Here is a 19,378-nt window from a genome sequence, read left to right on the forward strand (position 1 = left end):
AATAGGCTTGGCGGGGCAAAGCTATAGGTTTATTCTAAATGAAATCAGCCTACAGCCTATATTAATTGTGTGGATGATGAGTCAGCAGAATCCACACTACTGTTATCCAAATCTTTATTATTCTGATTTCTTCCATCTGTTTATCAGCACTTACTAACTGTAGCATACTTTCAGCTAGAAAAACCATTCAACAATCAAAATGTTCATCTCTCCAAGGACATTCATGCTTCTATTCAGAATGTTTCTAAACTTCATACTTTTGAAATATGTAGCTTTATTTTGAAAGATTTGCACCATTCAAATGAATGGGGAAATTCTAGCTCAGAATACTTTCAGCTGTTAAAATGTTCAGCTCTTCAAGGACATTCATGCTTGGTGTTGTACACTGGGTGTGCTTGTGTCCAAACCATCTCAATCTGACCTCTCTGACCTTGTCCCCAAAATAGCCGCTGAATTATCACAGTTTACATTTTATGGTGATTTTGGATATTTCTCAGTCTATCCTTCATTTGAATGGGGAGCACAGAGTGGGTGACATCACTGGCACATCAAATTCAGTTGAAACTCCTAAAATCTCAGTTGATAAGATTAAGGCAAAATTGTTTAGGGAAAATAATTATCTATACAAAGAATTACACCACTCAAAAAAAGTCCTCAAAACAGAATGATATATGTTTATGAAGAAAAAAAAAATACAATTGTTGACATTTTCATTGGCCTTTATTTGAAATTATCCATATTTCATTTCATACTAAACAGTACGAGTTGGATTGAATTTCAGTAGGCACAAACCCCCAGTATTAGGAGACATTTGTATGCCTATCACAACGAAAGTTAGCTTTCCTTTCTGGTGGGAAAAATACAACAAAACAAAACTGATGCCTGCAGTGAAAAACCCTAATTTACACATCTTAATGTAATCATCGTATATCCCACCAACCTAAAAAATTGGCAACATAGTACTATTTTCTTATTTACAAAAGATAAAAAAAAGTGAAATCAAAACAGATTTTTCCATCTTGCTGCAGTTCTTAGGTGAGTGAGCAACAAACAACCCATTTAATACCATTTCTTTGCTGTACGCTCTTTTTTTGGGGTCAAAAACACCCAACGGTTTAACTTTTCTCAGTTTGGTTACTCACCAAAGCTTTTTGTTTAAAAAAGTGAAAAAAAGCTTTATATGTAATGCATTATGGTCATTAATGACCCTGCAAGGCGTTTTAATGGATAACTCTCCACAGGAGGTAATACTGGAGCTCAGATGTCCATCTCGAACTGGTTGTCATCTGTTGAAAAGGAACAGAAGAAAGAGATTAAAAGAAGATATTCAGACCCCTTCACTTTTTTGTACAGTGCTCTAGATTTAATTTGAAATTGATAAAAATGCCTTTTCCCCCCATCAAGCTACACTCACCAAGACATGACAGAAAATATTTACAAATTTATGAAAACTCAAGAACCGAAAGCTCTTGTGCAAGTGTTCAGAGCTGAAATCAGCACTTGAAAGTCTCCTTTGGCATCAATTACAGCTTCCAGTCTTCTTGTTACGTCTCTGCTTGGGTTTTGCACACCTGGATTTGGGCAGTTTATCTCATTCTTCCAGGCAGATCTTGTCATGCTCCTTCAGACTGGATGGTAGGAATCTCAACTGTTATCTCCAGTTCTTCAGTTTAAGCCTTGGCTACAGGACATTTTCATGCTGAAAAGTGAACTATGACCCCGGTCTTATGTCACATACACTCTGCAGGTTTTCTTACCTTACACACACACACATACATACACACACACACACACACACACACACACACACACTTTGTTTCATAGTCCATGGGGACTTTACAATGACTTACATGCATTTCCTGTAGACTAACCCTAACCTTAACCAGAACCACTACTTGCCTCATCCTAACCCTAAACCATGTTGCCACCCTAAAATTCAATTTCTTGCCCATGGGGACCGCAATTTAGATCCCCACCGTGAAATGGGTCCTGATGAGTTGGTATGGAGTCAGGAAGAAGTCCCCACGTAGCAGGAAAAACACGTCCACACACACACACACACACACACACACACACACACACACGTCTTTCTAGACTTAAAAAAAAAAAAAAGTAAATTTATCAAAAGGTGGACTGCAGTCAAGTTCTACAAAAGCTGCCTTTCCACTACAGGACCCTAACAAGCTGTAGACGTAGCACTTCCCTTAACTATCACCAAACATAACCTCTGAGGTTGACATGGACTTGCTGCTTGCTGCTTGACTGCTTTGTTTTTCCACAACATTTTCTCTCCGTTGATCTGTTTAAAGAAGGGAGGGGCTGCTCCTCTCTCACACACACAGTTAGATGTGTGTTTACACACAGTGTTTGTAATACTAATGCTTGAGGTGTGATGGACATTTAACCAATCTCCAGCAACTGCTCACGCACCCCCGGTACTTGATTTTAGTACTAAGGATAATCACGTTTGTTGGCCAAGTATGTTACACACAAGGAATTTGTTTCTGGTACAGAACCGAGGCAGCCATCTGCAGCACCAACTCAACTGACGGCTCTAACCATCGGGGGCAACGAGGGGGGTTTAGTGTTTTGCCCAAGGACACTTTGACATGTGGACTGCACCGAGATTCAAACCTCCAACCCTCCGGTTGGGAGACGACTGCTCTACCCACCGTACTGTCGCCTAATTCCTGAAGGGTGCTGAAATGTAGCTCCCAAACCTTACTTCCAAAGTAGGTCGAGTTTAGTGGAAACACACTACCCGTGAAGAGTGTTAATCGGCTCGATACATTTCAGTACAGTCCTCTAGCGGAAAACCTCCTAAAGATAAATAAAGCAAGCTGGATGAACCTGATCACAATTCAGTGTCACACAAAGGCATGAGGGATTCCAGTTTGACTTTTAATATATTTGTGAATTTTTTTTTTATTTTTGTTTTTGTTTTTGCTTTGAGTGTAGATTGATAAGCAAACAACAACACAATAAGATGTATTGCAAAGGGGTCTGAATGCATTCTGAAGCCAGCTGGCAACATTTGTGTTTGTGCACCAAGCATGACCACACCTTAACAGACTTCAGAGAAGGGGACAAACTAAAACCCTTATCAATATAATCAGAACGTGCAAGGAAAGAAGGAGGAGGAGAAAACACACACACTTGGCTCAAAGGGTGTAGTTCACACAGATGCATACAAACATGTCCTGTGTGTTTACCAAACCAGACAAGGGAGATGGTTGGATGTATTTAGCTTAATAATGAATAGCTGCCTGTACTTGCTCATGAGTCCAAACCTTTGGTCCTACCGACATGAAAAGCTCCATAAGAGGATCACTGCCAAAACAAAGTCAACTTTAAACCGTCGTAATATTCTTCAGAGAAGGTTCTTAAAAGTACAGGACATCCATTACAGCCGTATATATGTTAATTCTTCATATCTGTCCTAATCCCACAGAAGTGTAGCATATACATTATGCAACATATAGTGTCTGTTGAGCAATAAGCTACTGGCCCAGTTTTAAAGGTGCTAAATTCAGCGCAAGTGTCGTGCTGCCAGAACACAGGCATGGCACTGCAGCAACACATGCTGCACCCACATGCTGAATGACAAAGTAAAATGAGGAGTCATGGCAAGGACAAAGGACAAAGGGGTAGCAGGTTCAAGAGACCACCACACGAAGCTGGAAAAACCATTCTATGCACAAGAAAATTAATGTTATTAGATAAGGCTACATTGTAGGGGATGTTTTAATTTCGCTAACTATAGAAAGCATGACAGAGGACATGTATAGACTAATTTACCCGTTGTGATAATTCCGTTTTTGATATGAAGTGGAACAGATGTCTGTACGTATTAGGGATGTCCCAATCTGATACAAAGTATTGGTATCTGTGCTGATCCAGGGATTTTTGACAGGATTGGTATTGGCCAGAATGGAGCCGATCCAATTCTGGTTCATAGAACTGCAGTCCTGTATTTGAGCAGACTCACAACCAACAAGCTGCTATATTACTCACTCCAGCTGTCTGCACTGCTCGTGTGTCGGCTGGCACATAGCCACAACCAGAAGTCTATTTTTACCTACAAGTCTATTTTTTCAGAGCTACGTGTAAAACGCCACAGAATCCACCAAAACAATGAGAGCTCAGTAGTTCCAACCATAACTCTACCAAAACAGAGAAAAACATCAAGTAAAAACATTTGAAAACACATGAGCTATCCTGAACATGGTCATTCCTTTTTATAGTGTGCACAGGGTAACACTTTACAATAAGGGTACAAATAAGTAATATTTAACTAATGATAACTCAATAATTTAATGCATGATCTACAATGTGGTTAATTTGGTAGCACATCAATGACATGCAAGAAGTAAATGTGAAATGTTTCTTGATTGACGATATATTAAGTGTGAACTAATCACAGAAAACCGCACTGACTAGATCATTTGTGAATAACAAGAATTCAATATACATTTTGCAGTAATTCATGCAGGAAATCATCATGACTCATGCATTAGTTAAACATTATTTAAGCATATGATTTGTATCCTTAATATAAAGTGTTACCATGTGCAGTTTTTATTAGTTTTATGTGGCTAGTGAGTTTTGTTGTCCTTTTCTCCCTGTTCTCCAATTTGCTAAATCGATCTGACCTTAATGTACATCCATGCATCAGACGGTGTCACCCCACCCCGTGACCACAGGGGAAAGTATTGAGCAAAGTGCTGCTTGGCACACCAAAATGAGGAGCAGAGGACAACAAACTAAAAGGGGCTGTGGCTACCTTCTATTGTAATGCATACTAGCTGATAAAAATTATAATAATATAAAAACAAAAGCACGACTAGAAGAGTCTCAGTCGACTGACAGGTTTCACGACCAATAACTCGACTATATGACTCATAGGGGCAGCCCTAGTAATCAATATGTAGTTCTGAGAGTGTGTTGTCCAGGTCCCAGTTATTATTTTACTCATATCAATAATTTAAGAATCTAAACTTAATATTTTGGAACCAGGACCCGATCCAGTATTTGAATCAAGAAGCTCCTGAAAAATGCAGTGTGCCAGATTAATTTCAATATGTCAGATATTTATTGAAAATTTACTGTAGGTAAATATAAGTATCGGATCAGAACAGAAGTATCAACAGATACTTAATATTAAAGGAAGCTAATCGGGACATCCCCTAGTATACATGTTTACCTGCAACATTATTCCACACTATAAATCTAGTCTAGAGCAGACACGACAACTACACATTGGTAATATTTACCTGCGATGTCCTTCTCTTCCTCTTCTGCCTCCTCTTTGACATCCTGCAATTTTCCCATGGAGTGTGTGGCAGGTACTGTTACCCCTGGGATCTGGGGCAGACAGCATGGGGGGGTTCGGGCAAGAGGGGAGTTTCGACAATCCAATAGAAACTTCCTGTCATAGATGATCCGGGTACCTGTGTTTACAAGTGAGAAAAACAAAATCTGGGGTTTGACCTGATGTAAACAAATCTCATTTGACATATAAAAGTAAATGCTCTAAAAGATAAATGCAAGAGACCAAAGACTGGAATTTCACAGGATTAAATGGTAGTCTCATTAGTACTAAAGCACTAAGGTGCACATCTGGAGGTTTAATTTTCATTATCCCTATCCAGGAGGATCAAGTTTCATTACCAGAGAAGATTTGAGAAGGAAAGTGGGGGCTCTGCATGTGTGCAGAGAGGAGGGATCAAGGCTGCTACTGCAATAACTTCTAGGAAATCAGAGCACAAAAAAATAGAAGCAAGATCCCTTGAGATCAAAGCCACAAGTTTCCTTCTCTGACTGGGTTTAACATTTACATTCATCACAGTTACAACATGCTTAGGTACTGTATCCAAGGATGGCTTTTTTCCAGGTTTTCTCACAGCGGTGGCTTAAAGCAAAACACAAACCCTGCAGCCACAGCTGAATTCTACAGGGCACATCTTATGTCTGCCACTATTTTGACTTGGGCAAATTCCAAAAAGAAAAAAAAACTGATGTCAATAAATAGCATGCTGAGATAAGTGAAGGAGTGGCCTGCTGCTCATGTTATTTTATACCAGAGTTTGGACCCATCAGTTCACCCTCTCTACAAAGAAAAACATGTTATGTAATAACTGAGCAGTGAACAGTTCATCCTGGACAAAGGGAGGTAAAGCATAGGGGGGAGACCTGGGGTACAGAGAGGGGACTGGAATGCAAACTATAGTGTCAGCAATGCATGCAAAAGAGGTCAGTCTAGCAACATATGTTGACCCCAGTAGAGTGCAATGTGTTCCACATGAAGTAGAACACAAGTCAAAACTTGGTGTTGCAACTTCATAAGCTGAAAAAAAATTGCTCATACTCCCCATGCATTAGACATTTCTCCTCCCTCTCCCTGTATACTTGTACAGAATGTTCCCTGTTCCTGTACTGAAGCAGGGCTAGGGCAACCTCTCCACCATGACTGAGGCCAATCACTTTGCTGTTATGGCAGCTGAACATGTACACCCTCTTCACATCACAAGTCACGAGTTAGGCAGCTCTGACTAACACTAGTGACTGAAATATTTGCTTTTGTTATACCGGCAATAACAACATGTCTGTGTTATTTATTTGTGCCTTGACCATAAGTAATACTAAAAGCTACTACTGCTGCTACTACTACTACTACTCCTTATGGTCAGAAAGTTCTTTCTGATTTCACTGACTCGCAAAAACTTTTCAGGTTGTTGAAAGTCAACAACCTTGTTGACAAAATGTAACCAACTGTGCAACTACACAACAATTTCCTATTTTACTTTTGGTTAAAATTTGTTTACGTTTTAACAGTTTAAATTTATAATCAGCCTACGTTTATCAGCTGTATAATGGCTGTGTATATACCTTTGCAGCTTCTCGCGAGAGCTGAATATTGAGCTCACTGTTAGAATTCGCACGTGCTCAGGAACCTTATAGTTATATAAATAGGAGCGAGCCTACTGGTTATGGCAGGCTCTGTGTGAACGTCTATGGGGAAAAAATTAAATGTGAAAGAGTGGATTACCTCGAAAGAAAATGCTGTACTCGAAAAGTTGCGTGTTCGACGGTTCTTACCTCCCGGCGTGGTGGAGAAGAGGGTCCCACCTGGCGTCTGGCTGTAACAGTCGGGGAGCTGGGACCAGTCCTTCAGGGTAAGCACCCTGGTGGGGATAGGGCAACTTTTAACTTGGTTGGTACTGGTCGACATGCTGTCTCCTGTGTAGCAGCTGGAGGTGGAGTGGGACGAGTGGCTTTAAAAGCTCTCACGCTCGCAGTATGACGTTTGCTCACAACCTTATATGACGTTAGGGACAAATAGTTTAAAACTTTAAAGGTCAGAGCAGTATGCCTATAATAGCTACCCAAGGAAGAGTTATGCAAGCGAGATTTCAAACAAGCTCGGAGTAGTTGACCCCGAGATGTCCGTCGCTACAAGTACCTCCCCAATGCGACCATGTGTTGTATTTGTATCAGGAACTCGTGATGTTTTTGTGCAGACACGTGGCGCAACGGCTAATTCAGTGCAAATGTTTTCATGTAAAACACAGCCTGTGGGGGCGGTGATAATAATGGAATAAGAAAATATTCAGTTGATTATCTGGTACTGATTTTGAAGAGAAGTAACCAGAACAGCTCAATGATTGACCGATCACACCACAGAACAAAAAGAATAAGACAAAAACCTGTAGAAAACTATCAAATGTCAGCACAGAAAATAAAGCTACGGGGCTACAAATAGCAAGTTAGTTAAAAATAAATGTTAATATTATTTCCTACATTAATCATCTTTTGTAAATGCCTGTTCTATTTTTTTTCTGATGTCTTGTTATGACTGATCAGTAGTTCAAATCACAAAATATAGCCTTGTACAATGTAATATCATGTATGACAGGCATACATTCCATTTGATAAGCTGAAACCAGAATTTTGACCCCAAAGCCGTGACTAAAACAATTAGGCCTACTCACTGTATCATAAATATCGAAAAGGTTGCACATACATTTCCAGTTCTTGATTAACCAAATCTTGCAGCTCTAACACACTGACACAGATCTGAGATCCATCCGCTGAATGACCATGGCATAACGAGTTTCAGTGTAGTCAACAGGGCTTCTGTGGGCCGCAAAACACGCGCACCTCCATCTCGTGCCTGCTGCCAACTCGACAGCGCCACCCACAGGGGTTTCAACGCGTGGACGTGTGCACGTTTCTCACGCAGAGCTTATCACAGCTACTGAAGAGTTCTGTTTGACTTCATCATCAATAAGTGTTATGTCCTGTCTTATGTCCTCTTTTTTCTGTGGCGATGGTCATATTTGTTTTATCACTTACCTCTATGTCGTATATGTTTATCCGTTTCATATTTATATTATGTTTGAACATTATAGGCTATGGTGTTATCCCCTAACTCTTGTGGGATGTCTAATTATTGTACATTGGTTTTGTTGAATTAGACGTTTGCGGAATAAATAAAAAGAAATAAACTCCAAATGATACAAAGCTGTCTAGATCCTGTCTGAACAGATGTAGCAAAATAGTTTTTACACAGTGGACACAAATGGGTCGGAAGATTAACACGTGTTGCGTTAATTCTGCATCAGTTTTCACTGACGGTTGCCAAAAAGTTTGCTTACTCGGCAAAATAGATTTTCAGTAATCATTTAAACTTTGCTATTTGAGCATGCACTTTCAGTTCCTCCCTGGCTTTCTGTGAAGAAGTTACTTCTATTACTCAACCACTTGAGGGCGACAACGACATTTATACGCCCTACAGTTAATATGAGCACGACACACAATACATTTGATGCCCATTTTGATGTTGTTATTACAGTAAAGTCCACGTCAGTTCGAATGTCTTTGACAGTGCATGACTGTATATAGGGATCTTTAATGTTCTTGTAAGGAATGGATCCTGCACGTAAAATATAGTTATAAATATCAGTGTTCTTCTGCAGCAAAGTGAATTTAGTGTCTAGGGTGCCACACGACGGAGCCTTAAGGATTATGGAGGCCATTGTGCTCTTAGGAACCTTAAGTGCAGCAGAAATGTTTTTTGTAACCTTGGCCAGATCTGTGCCTTGCCACAATTCTGTCTCTGAGCTCTTCAGGCAGTTCCTTTGACCTCATGATTCTCATTTGCTCTGACATGCACTGTGAGCTGTAGGGTCTTATATAGACAGGTGTGTGGCTTTCCTAATCACATCCAATCAGTATAATCAAACACAGCTGGACTCAAATGAAGATGTAGAACCATCTCAGGGATGATCACAAGAAATGGACAGCACCTAAGTTAAATATACGAGTGTCACAGCAAAGGGTCTGAATACTTATGACCATGTGATATTTCAGTTTTTCTTTTTTAATAAATCAGCAAAAATGTCAAATTCTGTGTTTTTCTGTCAATATGGGGTGCTGTGTGTACATTAATGAGGAAAAAAATGAACTTACAATGATTTTAGCATATGGCTGCAATATAACAAAGAGTGAAAAATTTAAGGGGGGTCTGAATACTTTCCGTACCCGTAAATGACAAAAAGAAAGTAAATAAGATCAGTGAACAAGTAGACTATACAGACGTGAAAGAATGTACTTATAAACAGTCAACTTGAATCACATCTAAGAACAGAGGCGGCACTGATGATGTTACAGGATGTAGCATGAATCAGATGACGTATAGTTCCGGGTTTGTAGGTCCCGAGAAGAGGTAACTTTCGGTCATTTCTGGTTGATCGAGGCACGACCACTGAAGGTAAGAATCCTCAAGCCTGCTCATTACCCAGGGTATCACTCTGGTTGCTGTAATTTCATTACTGCCTCTATCCGTTTGTAAATTTCTGTTTGGGTTTATTTTTGTGGGAAGTATTGAAAAGGTTTTAGCTAAATTCTTAGCAGATAACGTTAATCAACCTGCCGACGCTTGCTTAATGATAGCTGTACCAGCAGCATGTGGCGGCTTTTGTGTCATCATTTCGCCGGCCATCACGCTCATCACCATCGTCAGATAACCGCCAATAATTAAGTTTGATTCTCATCATATATCACACCCAATTCTGGTAAATTCTTAATCTGTTGGTTTCATTTTCAGTATAGCTTTTTATGGTTTATAAACGTTTTTGAACATGAAGTCTTGTAACGACCCATGTCTACGCCGAATTTGAGCATTTCTGATATTTAATTGTAATTATGCGGACTACATTAGTTATATACACCCACAAAAGGCGATTTTGTTTAAACTGAAGTGTTTCATTCATATGTGATGTGTATCTGTGTGAAGAAGGTTGGACGACCGGCTCTAACTACGTCTATACGCAACCGCCATTATCAGGTTATTACATCACATCATGTCATTTTCATTAATAGGTGGATGTGTCGGAATATTTGCCTTGCTCCATTGTTATGGAACAGGTTTTTCAAGCATGACAGGCAAAAAAAAAAAGAAAAAGAAAAAACAAAAGGCATAAGAATGGTACCTGGTTTCTTTATTACTATTTGGTTCTGTTAACAAAAATCCACCATGCTGTAAAAGACCTAACAAACCATCACCATCATTATTTTCCTTCTGGACTATTGCCAGATTTTTGTTCCTTATGAAATAGACATTTGAGACATAGATTACAGCTATGATTCACTGAAGTGTTAGTCACACACTGTTAAGTAATGTCCTTAGGACAGGGAGGGTCAGTACATTTCATACCTTATTTATTATAATTGAGATAATGTTGCAGAGTGGATACATACTGGTAGTTTTAAAGAAACTCGCAAGAAGAAATGTATTTTTCTGTCAAATGCAGTTGGAATCATGTTTTTCTGTATCTGTTATGTGACAGGAAAGTAGGGCCCATTTGATAGCATGTGTGGTTGCATTACTTTACTGTTTACAATTGGTTCTGTCACTGGGAGATTGTTTATTTTGATGCTGAAATCCAGTTGGAAAAGTCTGTCACTTGCACCACTCTGAAATTGTAAACAAGCTGATTTTTTTTTAGAGTGAACTTTGAGCAACTGCTGAGCTGGGTGAGAAGTAAAAGTACTATCATTGGCCGTCAGCAGCATGAGTCTCCTCTTCATCATAACACAGAGGGCTGTGGTCAGTCTGGTCAGAGGGGCAATGACTCAGTTCTGCTTCATCCCTCCATGACCTCTCAGATAACCTGCCCTTTATTGTTGAAAGGCTAAACAGGTGAAACACTAAAAGGGATGTAACCCACCCTGCGATGAGCTGACACATATAAATAAGCTTTAATGCGGATGGACAGACAAAGGTCGTTTGGTGCAGAGCACAAAGGAGGTGAGACTAGGTATTGAGTGTAGTTCTTAGAAAGCATAGCATGATCCTCCTCTGATGGTAGCTTACATGTTTTGTCAGAGTTCTGTTTTTGTGAACAGTGTGCCACCAGACAGCTGTTGGAATTTGATGAAAATTTGGGATGAAAAGCAATCAGGTCTTTTTGGGGGGCTTTAATTGGTAAAGTGCTTTGAATAATGACAGTTATTTCATATGTGCCACACACTCTTCCAGAGGACAGCATGGCAGATTCAGTACTCCAATCTATCCTCCTCTTTCCAATCCATCTTGTGGTATGGCTTTACTCAATCCTCTCCTTCCTGCCCTGGTACTACATTACCGGTGCTGGTCAAAGAAACGCTCAGTCCAAGCGGATAAAGGCCCGTTCCACATCAGGCTGTGCTGAGGGACCATACCGCTCTGTGGACCACTTTGATAGCCTGGCCAAGGAGGACTTCCCAGGCAAGGACACGCTGGATAAACTCTTTGAGCATGCTGTGCAGCGCTTTGGACAGGCAGACTGTCTCGGCACCCGAGATGTTCTGAGTGAAGAAAATGAGATCCAGCCCAGTGGTAAAGTTTTCAAAAAGGTAAGGATTCCCATTATTGTATGTTTTGGTGTGGGGTGATTGTGAGGACACAAATGTGAGTCAGCTGACTCTTTCTCCTTCTAGCTGATCCTGGGCAAGTATAGATGGCTGTCCTACAATGAACTGGACTCTATTGTCAGTCAGTTTGGCAGTGGATTGGCAGCTCTCGGGCAGCAACCTAAAAGCACCATTGCAATATTTTGTGAAACCAGAGCAGAGTGGATGATCACTGCCCAGGCATGCTTCAGGCGCAATTTCCCATGTAAGTATATATCAGTATTTACACTACAGTACAAGATGTTATGTTACAAAGTGTGGCTCAAACTGTACAACTGCTGATTATGTTGTCACTCACTGGATGTTTTGTATTCATAACAGTGGTGACTTTCTATGCCACATTGGGAGAGGAGGCAATCGCGTTTGGACTGAATCAGACTGGAGTTACACATCTAGTCACTAGTGTGGAACTGCTCGAGACTAAACTGAAAGTGAGTTCATCTCGTACAGCACAGAATCAGAACAGTTTCTTCTGAGAACAAGGGAAGCATGGGTAAAGCCTTTTTCATGCATAAGTTGCCTTAATAATTAACGTACGATGATGATTTGGAACAAATTCTGTTAACATTAAACTTGGTATGGGGGAACTAACTTGGCATGTAAATTGTTTTAGCTGATGAATGACTGAACTCAATTTCTGTATTTGTTCCGCACAAGACACACTCCATTACTTATTTTTAAACTGGTTTGCTATTAACAGGTAAATTGATTATGGCAGTTATTTTAACTAGGTACAACAAATGTGGTCAGACAGCTGCAAAATTCCTAACTTCTGCTAACATACAGTATTTGTGGGTCTTCCAGTAGTTCCACTGGATAGTTTCTTTAGTAGGTCACACTGCTGCCCATTATACGGTTTATATCAGTGGAAATTGACCTAGAAATCCTGTTTTGTAGAAGGATATCATGTGGTTGGGCATCCTGTTGTTGATAACAGCATTGCCCCTTTTTTCTGTTCAGGATGTGCTCCCACAGATCCCAAAACTGAAGCATGTGATCTGTGTGGACCAAAAGAAGGTGAATGCAGAAGGCTACCCAGCAGGACTTTCCATCCACAGCATGCAGGCCATACGAGAGCTGGGCATGCTACCTGAGAATAGTGTGTATTTCTCAAAGTCACTTTGGTTGTGCTTTGTGTATCAAATTCTGAGGTGAAAAAATTTACATATACAATACTAGACAATAACTGTTTGTTTATCTCGCAGTGGGGAGGCCAATTGTGAAGCCCCAGCCCTCTGATCTGGCTATGGTGATGTATACCAGTGGTTCTACAGGGAGACCTAAGGGAGTCCTGATTGTCCACAGTAACCTAATTGCTGGAATGACAGGACAATGTGAGCGCATCCCTGGACTTGGGTGAGTTTATGTATTGGTCAGTATATGATTTAGTGTTGTACAGTGTGCACAGTTTCCAGACATGACTCATCTTACACCAACTTCACTGCTCCGAATGAAAAGCACCTCTCTCCAGAGTACTTGATCTATTCCAGCTAAGTCAAGTCAAATTATATTTGACTTCACAAATGTGACTCAAAGTGCTTTACAAACCTTTTAATGGGGAGAAAAATGGAAAAAAAAACTCAGAAAGTGCAACAGAAGAATGAGTACTCTAGTAGAATTTTCCATACAAGTCTCTGCTGGGTCAGGCTTCCAGCAGCAGAATACTCACATTTACCAGCAATCTAGAGGTGTAATGATGTGGATGGTACATTTTTGTGACTGTTCTATCTATACTACACTGTATTACAAACTGTACTAAGGAACCATCCTTAGAGATGAACAGTGTGAAAATTGGTACAGAAAATATGTAGTGGCTCCAGGCCCTAACCTTTATTTTCTCTCCCTGTGTTCTGGTAGACCTAGTGACACTTACATAGCCTATCTGCCCCTGGCTCATGTTCTGGAAATGACAGCTGAAATCTCCTGTGTTACATATGGCTGTCGGATTGGCTACTCATCCCCCCAGACGCTGTCAGACCAGGTAATACCCAACATCAACATCGGGTCTTACGTTATTATCTGTCACTGTGTGTGGTAGTCTGTTTCTAGTTAACATACCTGGGTGTGGATACTAATACTTGTCCACATTATTGCATTGTCAGTTTAATCGGTGTTGCTGTTTAATCAGTGCCTTCAGCAGTTTTTCCCCTGTTCCCTTTAGTCCACTAAGATTAAGAAAGGCAGTAAAGGAGATTGCTCTGTGCTCAGACCCACCCTGATGGCAGCTGTGCCAGTAAGAATTCTGTCTTATATTCTTTTCCTATCATGACTCATGACTTGTCTCTGGTTTTTCTTCTCTCTCTCTCTATTCACACAGTTTTACGCACGTTTTCCACACCTGCTTGTCATCAAATGTATAAATTGACCATATATGCCTTCTTCTAAAAAAGGAAATTATGGATCGCATCAACAAGAACGTGATGACCAAAGTGCAGGAAATGGGTTTCATTCAGAAGACACTGTTTACACTGGGCTACAATTATAAACTAGAGCAAATCAAGAGGGGCTATGACGCACCACTCTGCAATGCGTAAGTAACCATTACGTCTCCTTCAGTGCTATCAGAAATGCAACTGTGTTGGTCTGCTTTAAAATCTTAACATCCAGCAATGTGCCTTTGCAGCCTGCTGTTCAAGAAAGTGAAAAAACTTTTGGGTGGACAAGTGAGGATGATGTTGTCGGGAGGAGCCCCTCTGTCCCCAGCCACTCAGAGATTTATGAATGTATGTTTCTGTTGTCCAGTGGGTCAGGGCTACGGCCTCACTGAAACCTGTGGAGCAGGCACCATCACAGAGGGTAAGACAGGATTTGAAGTGTAGAGTAGGAGGACAGAGTAAAGAGAGCACTGAAGAGCAATGTCATCAAGATATTGTGTCTTATTATACAGTTGCGGACATCAGTACTGGCCGTGTTGGAGCTCCTCTCATTTGCTGTGAGATAAGACTCAGGGACTGGGCTGAAGGTATGCATTTACAGTGCAGAATGAGGAGTATTTTTAAATGCAGAGTAATCGTTTGTTATTTTACTACTTCATTTGTCAATATCTCAGGTGGATACACCAGCAAAGACCAGCCAAACCCAAGTGGGGAAATCCTGATTGGTGGTCCCAATGTAACCCTGGGCTACTACAAGTATGAAAACAATGATCAGGACTTTTTTGTGGATGAAAATGGGCAGAGATGGTTCTGTACTGGAGATGTAGGAGAGATTTGTCCAGATGGATGTCTCCAAATAGTAGGTGGGTAAAACAAGTTATACCAGGCCAGTGATTATCAGATGATACACATGAGCTTGGTGTTTGTAAAAGGCTTACCATTCATACTTAATTTCATAGCCCTGATCTGCAGTCATAGTGGTTGAAACGGCTGACATGCAAACTGTTTACATTTGATAACAGAGCACTGTTCTTATGTTTTTATTTAGACCGCAAGAAGGACTTGGTCAAACTGCAGGCTGGGGAGTATGTTTCCCTCGGCAAAGTTGAGTCTGCTCTGAAAAACTGCTCCCTCATAGAAAACATATGTGCTTATGCAAACAGGTAAGTACACACTGGAAGGACAAGCCCCAACATAGGCTCACCAATAGCCCAATGATGGCCAATGGTTTGATGTGCCTCTGCCCTAAGATTTAAATGTTTCAAATGCAAATTTTCAGCATTAAGCATGCATGCAGTTTTCTCAGTAACCTTAACCTTTCTGCAGTGACCAGAACTATGTGATCAGCTTTGTGGTTCCCAACCAGAAAAAGTTGACTGAACTGGCCAAACAGAGAGGCATAGTGGGAACATGGCAGGAGATCTGCATTCACCCAGACATGGAGAGAGAGGTTCTGAAGGAGATCAAGGTGGTCTCTGCCAAGAGTAAGTCTTTTTATTATCTTAACGTTCATGCGTGCTTATTAATTTTGTCCATATCGCCACCCATATATGCTCATTCTGTATGTTGCGCAACAGTATTTTTGTTGCGCAACAGTATTTTAGTAGAAAAGAGGAAGTTATTCGTTTTATTGTACTGTATATAGCATTACAGTTCTCTTCCTATCCACTCTTAATCATATAGTTAATCTCCAGCGATTTGAAGTCCCAGTGAAGGTGCATTTGAGTCCAGATCCGTGGACTCCCGAGACAGGTCTTGTCACAGATGCATTCAAGCTGAAGAGGAAAGAGCTAAAGAACCACTATCTCCACGACATAGAGAGAATGTATGGGGGTAAATAACTTCAACGGTTTCACTAAAGAGTCTCCATTTATTACCATAACTACTGTTGTGATTTAGAAATAATCCCTGTACTCTTTATTGCATTTGATGCTGTTTTTGAACCATAGATGTCTAAATGGAAATGTCTTGAACAAAAAGGTTGAAGCTGTAGATAGATGTAGCTGTTGTTCCACATGTGCTGTTTCTTATTCATACATATTGAAGTTTTGATTGTCAAAGGAATTAACCGAATTAGAAACTCTTATATCATGAGACAGTTCTGAGACCATTACAGCACTTAAATGCCTTCCACTAAAACGCAGTATTTTGGCACTTTGTGGTGATTAAAGCATATCACTGTCCTCCATATATTCCTGAGGCATTGATGTTGCATTGACTGAAATTGTTATTCATCGCAGAGACTTGTAATGTGGCTTGTAAGGCTGGAGTACTGATCTTACTGTGCCTTCAGTCTGCAGTACCTGTGTACTTGAGCAGTAATGGCATCTAGATAATGACCTATGTGTTGTTGTGTTAGTAACAAAAATGACAGAGCTACCATGCTGTTTAGTTCATGTCTGCTTATCCACTTTTATTTTGTGACCAATGTTGTTTTATTTATTATTTTGTGCTGATTTATTGAGAAGGTAGGACCAAAATGTTCTAACATTAATGACTCAGGAAGATAAGTAAATGTTTAATATATAAAACTGTAAAATAGTGGATAGCTTACGTAGAAAGCACTTATGGCAAAATTCCTGTCGGCACCTTATTTATTAAAGCATGAGCATGCTTTACTACTAAAATGCTTAGCTGTAGTCAGTTCTGGCATACTGTAATACTGTGCATATTTTACCTCGGTTAACAGGTTCATGTATAATTTGGTATCAAAAGGTTATCAGCAGTTAAGTCTGTTCACTTCAAAATTATAGGAGTGTGTTTTCTATGTATTTTTCACAGTGCTGTCATGTTGATGGACTTGCATCATTAGGCTATTTGTATTTATTACTCCATTTATTATGGCCATATGCCTCTTCAACATTTCAAAAATAAACACCTTTTCATATTCAGTGTTGTATGACATTTTTATTTTATTACAAAAACAGAAATAAACCAGCCGTGTGTTTATTTACACGATTATTACGACAGTGCTCATACATTACAGAGGGAAGAAAGAATATGGATGAGGAGAGCCTCAGCTATTCCAGTCTTGAAATCGGAAACAGTCACTGGCAATCTTCCAAACAGGCTGCTCATTGTTGGGTGAAGCCTGAGCTGTTAAGAGAAAGTTCTGGTTGAAGAAACGCTGTTTGTTCCCTTCAAACTTGACTGTCCCACCAGTCACCACGAGCAGTGTGGTCTGGCCTTGTGTCGCTTGTTCTGGGAATGAACAAAGGGTAGACTGATGTTAGATTAGCACGCCTTCACTAGGACAACATCTCATGTTTATTTGCATAGATATTTTTACACCTTGATTATATTTGCTTTCATACGAGGCTTTTAGTATCTATCACTGACCGTGAACTGGCTGACAATCCAGTGTGTGAACTTGGAACTCACTGGATGGCAAGGACTCAAAAAACTCGCCCAGAGCATCCTGACCTGATACTGCATTCCCATTCCACACCAATGTCGCCTTGTCCAGGTAGAGTCGGGTCAGGTTCTGAGTTATCAAAACCAGTAAATAAACGCAATTTAGAACAAAAGTAACAGCAACAGTGACATCAACCAAAAGCAGAATATAGTATGTTACACAGCCTGATCACTGATATTTGAGAAAGAAAATTTGAATTAAAGAAAACATACATTTGAGAAACATATTTAAGAATATATGAGAATTTGAAAAAAATAATGATGTATGCATGTTTATTTATTTTTTACACAAACATTTTCTTTAAGTTTGATTATTACAGGACTGTGACCAAAACGTGTGAGTGGGACAGTTTAAGTTGTCCCTTCTCCCCAGGGAGCAAACTGTAAATGACCTCAAACATATCGGTAAGTTTTAGATTATTCTTGTCTGATATATATATATATATGCCAATACTGATATACAGTGGGTGCGGAAAGTATTCAGACCCCCTTAAATTTTTCCAGGCTGCTCATTGTTGGGTGAAGCCTGAGCTGTTAAGAGAAAGTTCTGGTTGAAGAAACGCTGTTTGTTCCCTTCAAACTTGACTGTCCCACCAGTCACCACGAGCAGTGTGGTCTGGCCTTGTGTCGCTTGTTCTGGGAATGAACAAAGGGTAGACTGATGTTAGATTAGCACGCCTTCACTAGGACAACATCTCATGTTTATTTGCATAGATATTTTTACACCTTGATTATATTTGCTTTCATACGAGGCTTTTAGTATCTATCACTGACCGTGAACTGGCTGACAATCCAGTGTGTGAACTTGGAACTCACTGGATGGCAAGGACTCAAAAAACTCGCCCAGAGCATCCTGACCTGATACTGCATTCCCATTCCACACCAATGTCGCCTTGTCCAGGTAGAGTCGGGTCAGGTTCTGAGTTATCAAAACCAGTAAATAAACGCAATTTAGAACAAAAGTAACAGCAACAGTGACATCAACCAAAAGCAGAATATAGTATGTTACACAGCCTGATCACTGATATTTGAGAAAGAAAATTTGAATTAAAGAAAACATACATTTGAGAAACATATTTAAGAATATATGAGAATTTGAAAAAAATAATGATGTATGCATGTTTATTTATTTTTTACACAAACATTTTCTTTAAGTTTGATTATTACAGGACTGTGACCAAAACGTGTGAGTGGGACAGTTTAAGTTGTCCCTTCTCCCCAGGGAGCAAACTGTAAATGACCTCAAACATATCGGTAAGTTTTAGATTATTCTTGTCTGATATATATATATATATGCCAATACTGATATACAGTGGGTGCGGAAAGTATTCAGACCCCCTTAAATTTTTCACTCTTTGTTATATTGCAGCCATATGCTAAAATCATTTAAGTTCACTTTTTTCCTCATTAATGTACACACAGCACCCCATATTGACAGAAAAACACAGAATTTTTGACATTTTTGCAGATTTATTAAAAAAGAAAAACTGAAATATCACATGGTCATAAGTATTCAGACCCTTTGCTGTGACACTCATATATTTAACTTAGGTGCTGTCCATTTCTGCTGATCATCCCTGAGATGGTTCTACACCTTCATTTGAGTCCAACTGTGTTTGATTATACTGATTGGA

The 19,378-nt window shown here is 39.9% G+C and overlaps 3 protein-coding genes across 5 annotated transcripts in view; 1 reads left to right on the forward strand and 2 right to left on the reverse strand.

Moving 5' to 3' along the window:
• Positions 1 to 701: 701 nt before the first annotated feature.
• On the reverse strand, positions 702 to 7,499 carry eif4ebp3l (eukaryotic translation initiation factor 4E binding protein 3, like). The gene is made up of 3 exons (XM_020595911.1): positions 7,099 to 7,499; positions 5,274 to 5,450; positions 702 to 1,286 (listed from the first exon to the last, which is right to left on the reverse strand). The coding sequence occupies exons 1-3, from the start codon at positions 7,229 to 7,231 to the stop codon at positions 1,258 to 1,260; spliced, it is 339 nt and encodes a 112-aa protein (XP_020451567.1). The 5' UTR covers positions 7,232 to 7,499; the 3' UTR covers positions 702 to 1,257.
• Positions 7,500 to 9,693: 2,194 nt separating this feature from the next.
• acsl4a (acyl-CoA synthetase long chain family member 4a) lies at positions 9,694 to 17,217 on the forward strand. Of its 3 annotated transcripts, XM_020591033.1 has the most exons (16): positions 9,796 to 10,076; positions 10,298 to 10,348; positions 11,543 to 11,898; positions 11,983 to 12,160; positions 12,277 to 12,386; positions 12,916 to 13,054; positions 13,161 to 13,311; positions 13,813 to 13,936; positions 14,117 to 14,188; positions 14,346 to 14,485; positions 14,579 to 14,751; positions 14,843 to 14,917; positions 15,005 to 15,193; positions 15,379 to 15,493; positions 15,657 to 15,814; positions 16,014 to 17,217. In XM_020591033.1, exons 3-16 carry the CDS (start codon positions 11,551 to 11,553, stop codon positions 16,169 to 16,171), a joined length of 2,130 nt encoding a protein of 709 aa, XP_020446689.1. In that variant the 5' UTR covers positions 9,796 to 10,076; positions 10,298 to 10,348; positions 11,543 to 11,550; the 3' UTR covers positions 16,172 to 17,217. The 3 variants fall into 3 exon arrangements, with proteins under 3 accessions (XP_020446679.1, XP_020446689.1, XP_020446697.1); XM_020591023.1 differs by lacking the exons at positions 9,796 to 10,076; positions 10,298 to 10,348 and adding an exon at positions 9,694 to 9,772; XM_020591041.1 differs by lacking the exon at positions 10,298 to 10,348.
• LOC109955254 (NTF2-related export protein 2-like) overlaps positions 17,218 to 19,378 on the reverse strand; it is a 4,354-nt gene continuing 2,193 nt past the window's right edge. The window contains exons 3-5 of the mRNA XM_020591225.1: positions 18,519 to 18,663; positions 18,271 to 18,380; positions 17,218 to 17,421 (exon numbers count right to left, since the gene is read on the reverse strand). Coding sequence (XP_020446881.1) covers positions 17,347 to 17,421; positions 18,271 to 18,380; positions 18,519 to 18,663 — 330 coding nt within the window. The 3' untranslated portion in view covers positions 17,218 to 17,346. The remainder of the gene's footprint in view (positions 17,422 to 18,270; positions 18,381 to 18,518; positions 18,664 to 19,378) is intronic.

The sequence above is a fragment of the Monopterus albus genome, unplaced genomic scaffold (genome assembly GCF_001952655.1).
Source record: "Monopterus albus unplaced genomic scaffold, M_albus_1.0 scaffold2.1, whole genome shotgun sequence".
Classification (NCBI taxonomy): domain Eukaryota; kingdom Metazoa; phylum Chordata; class Actinopteri; order Synbranchiformes; family Synbranchidae; genus Monopterus; species Monopterus albus.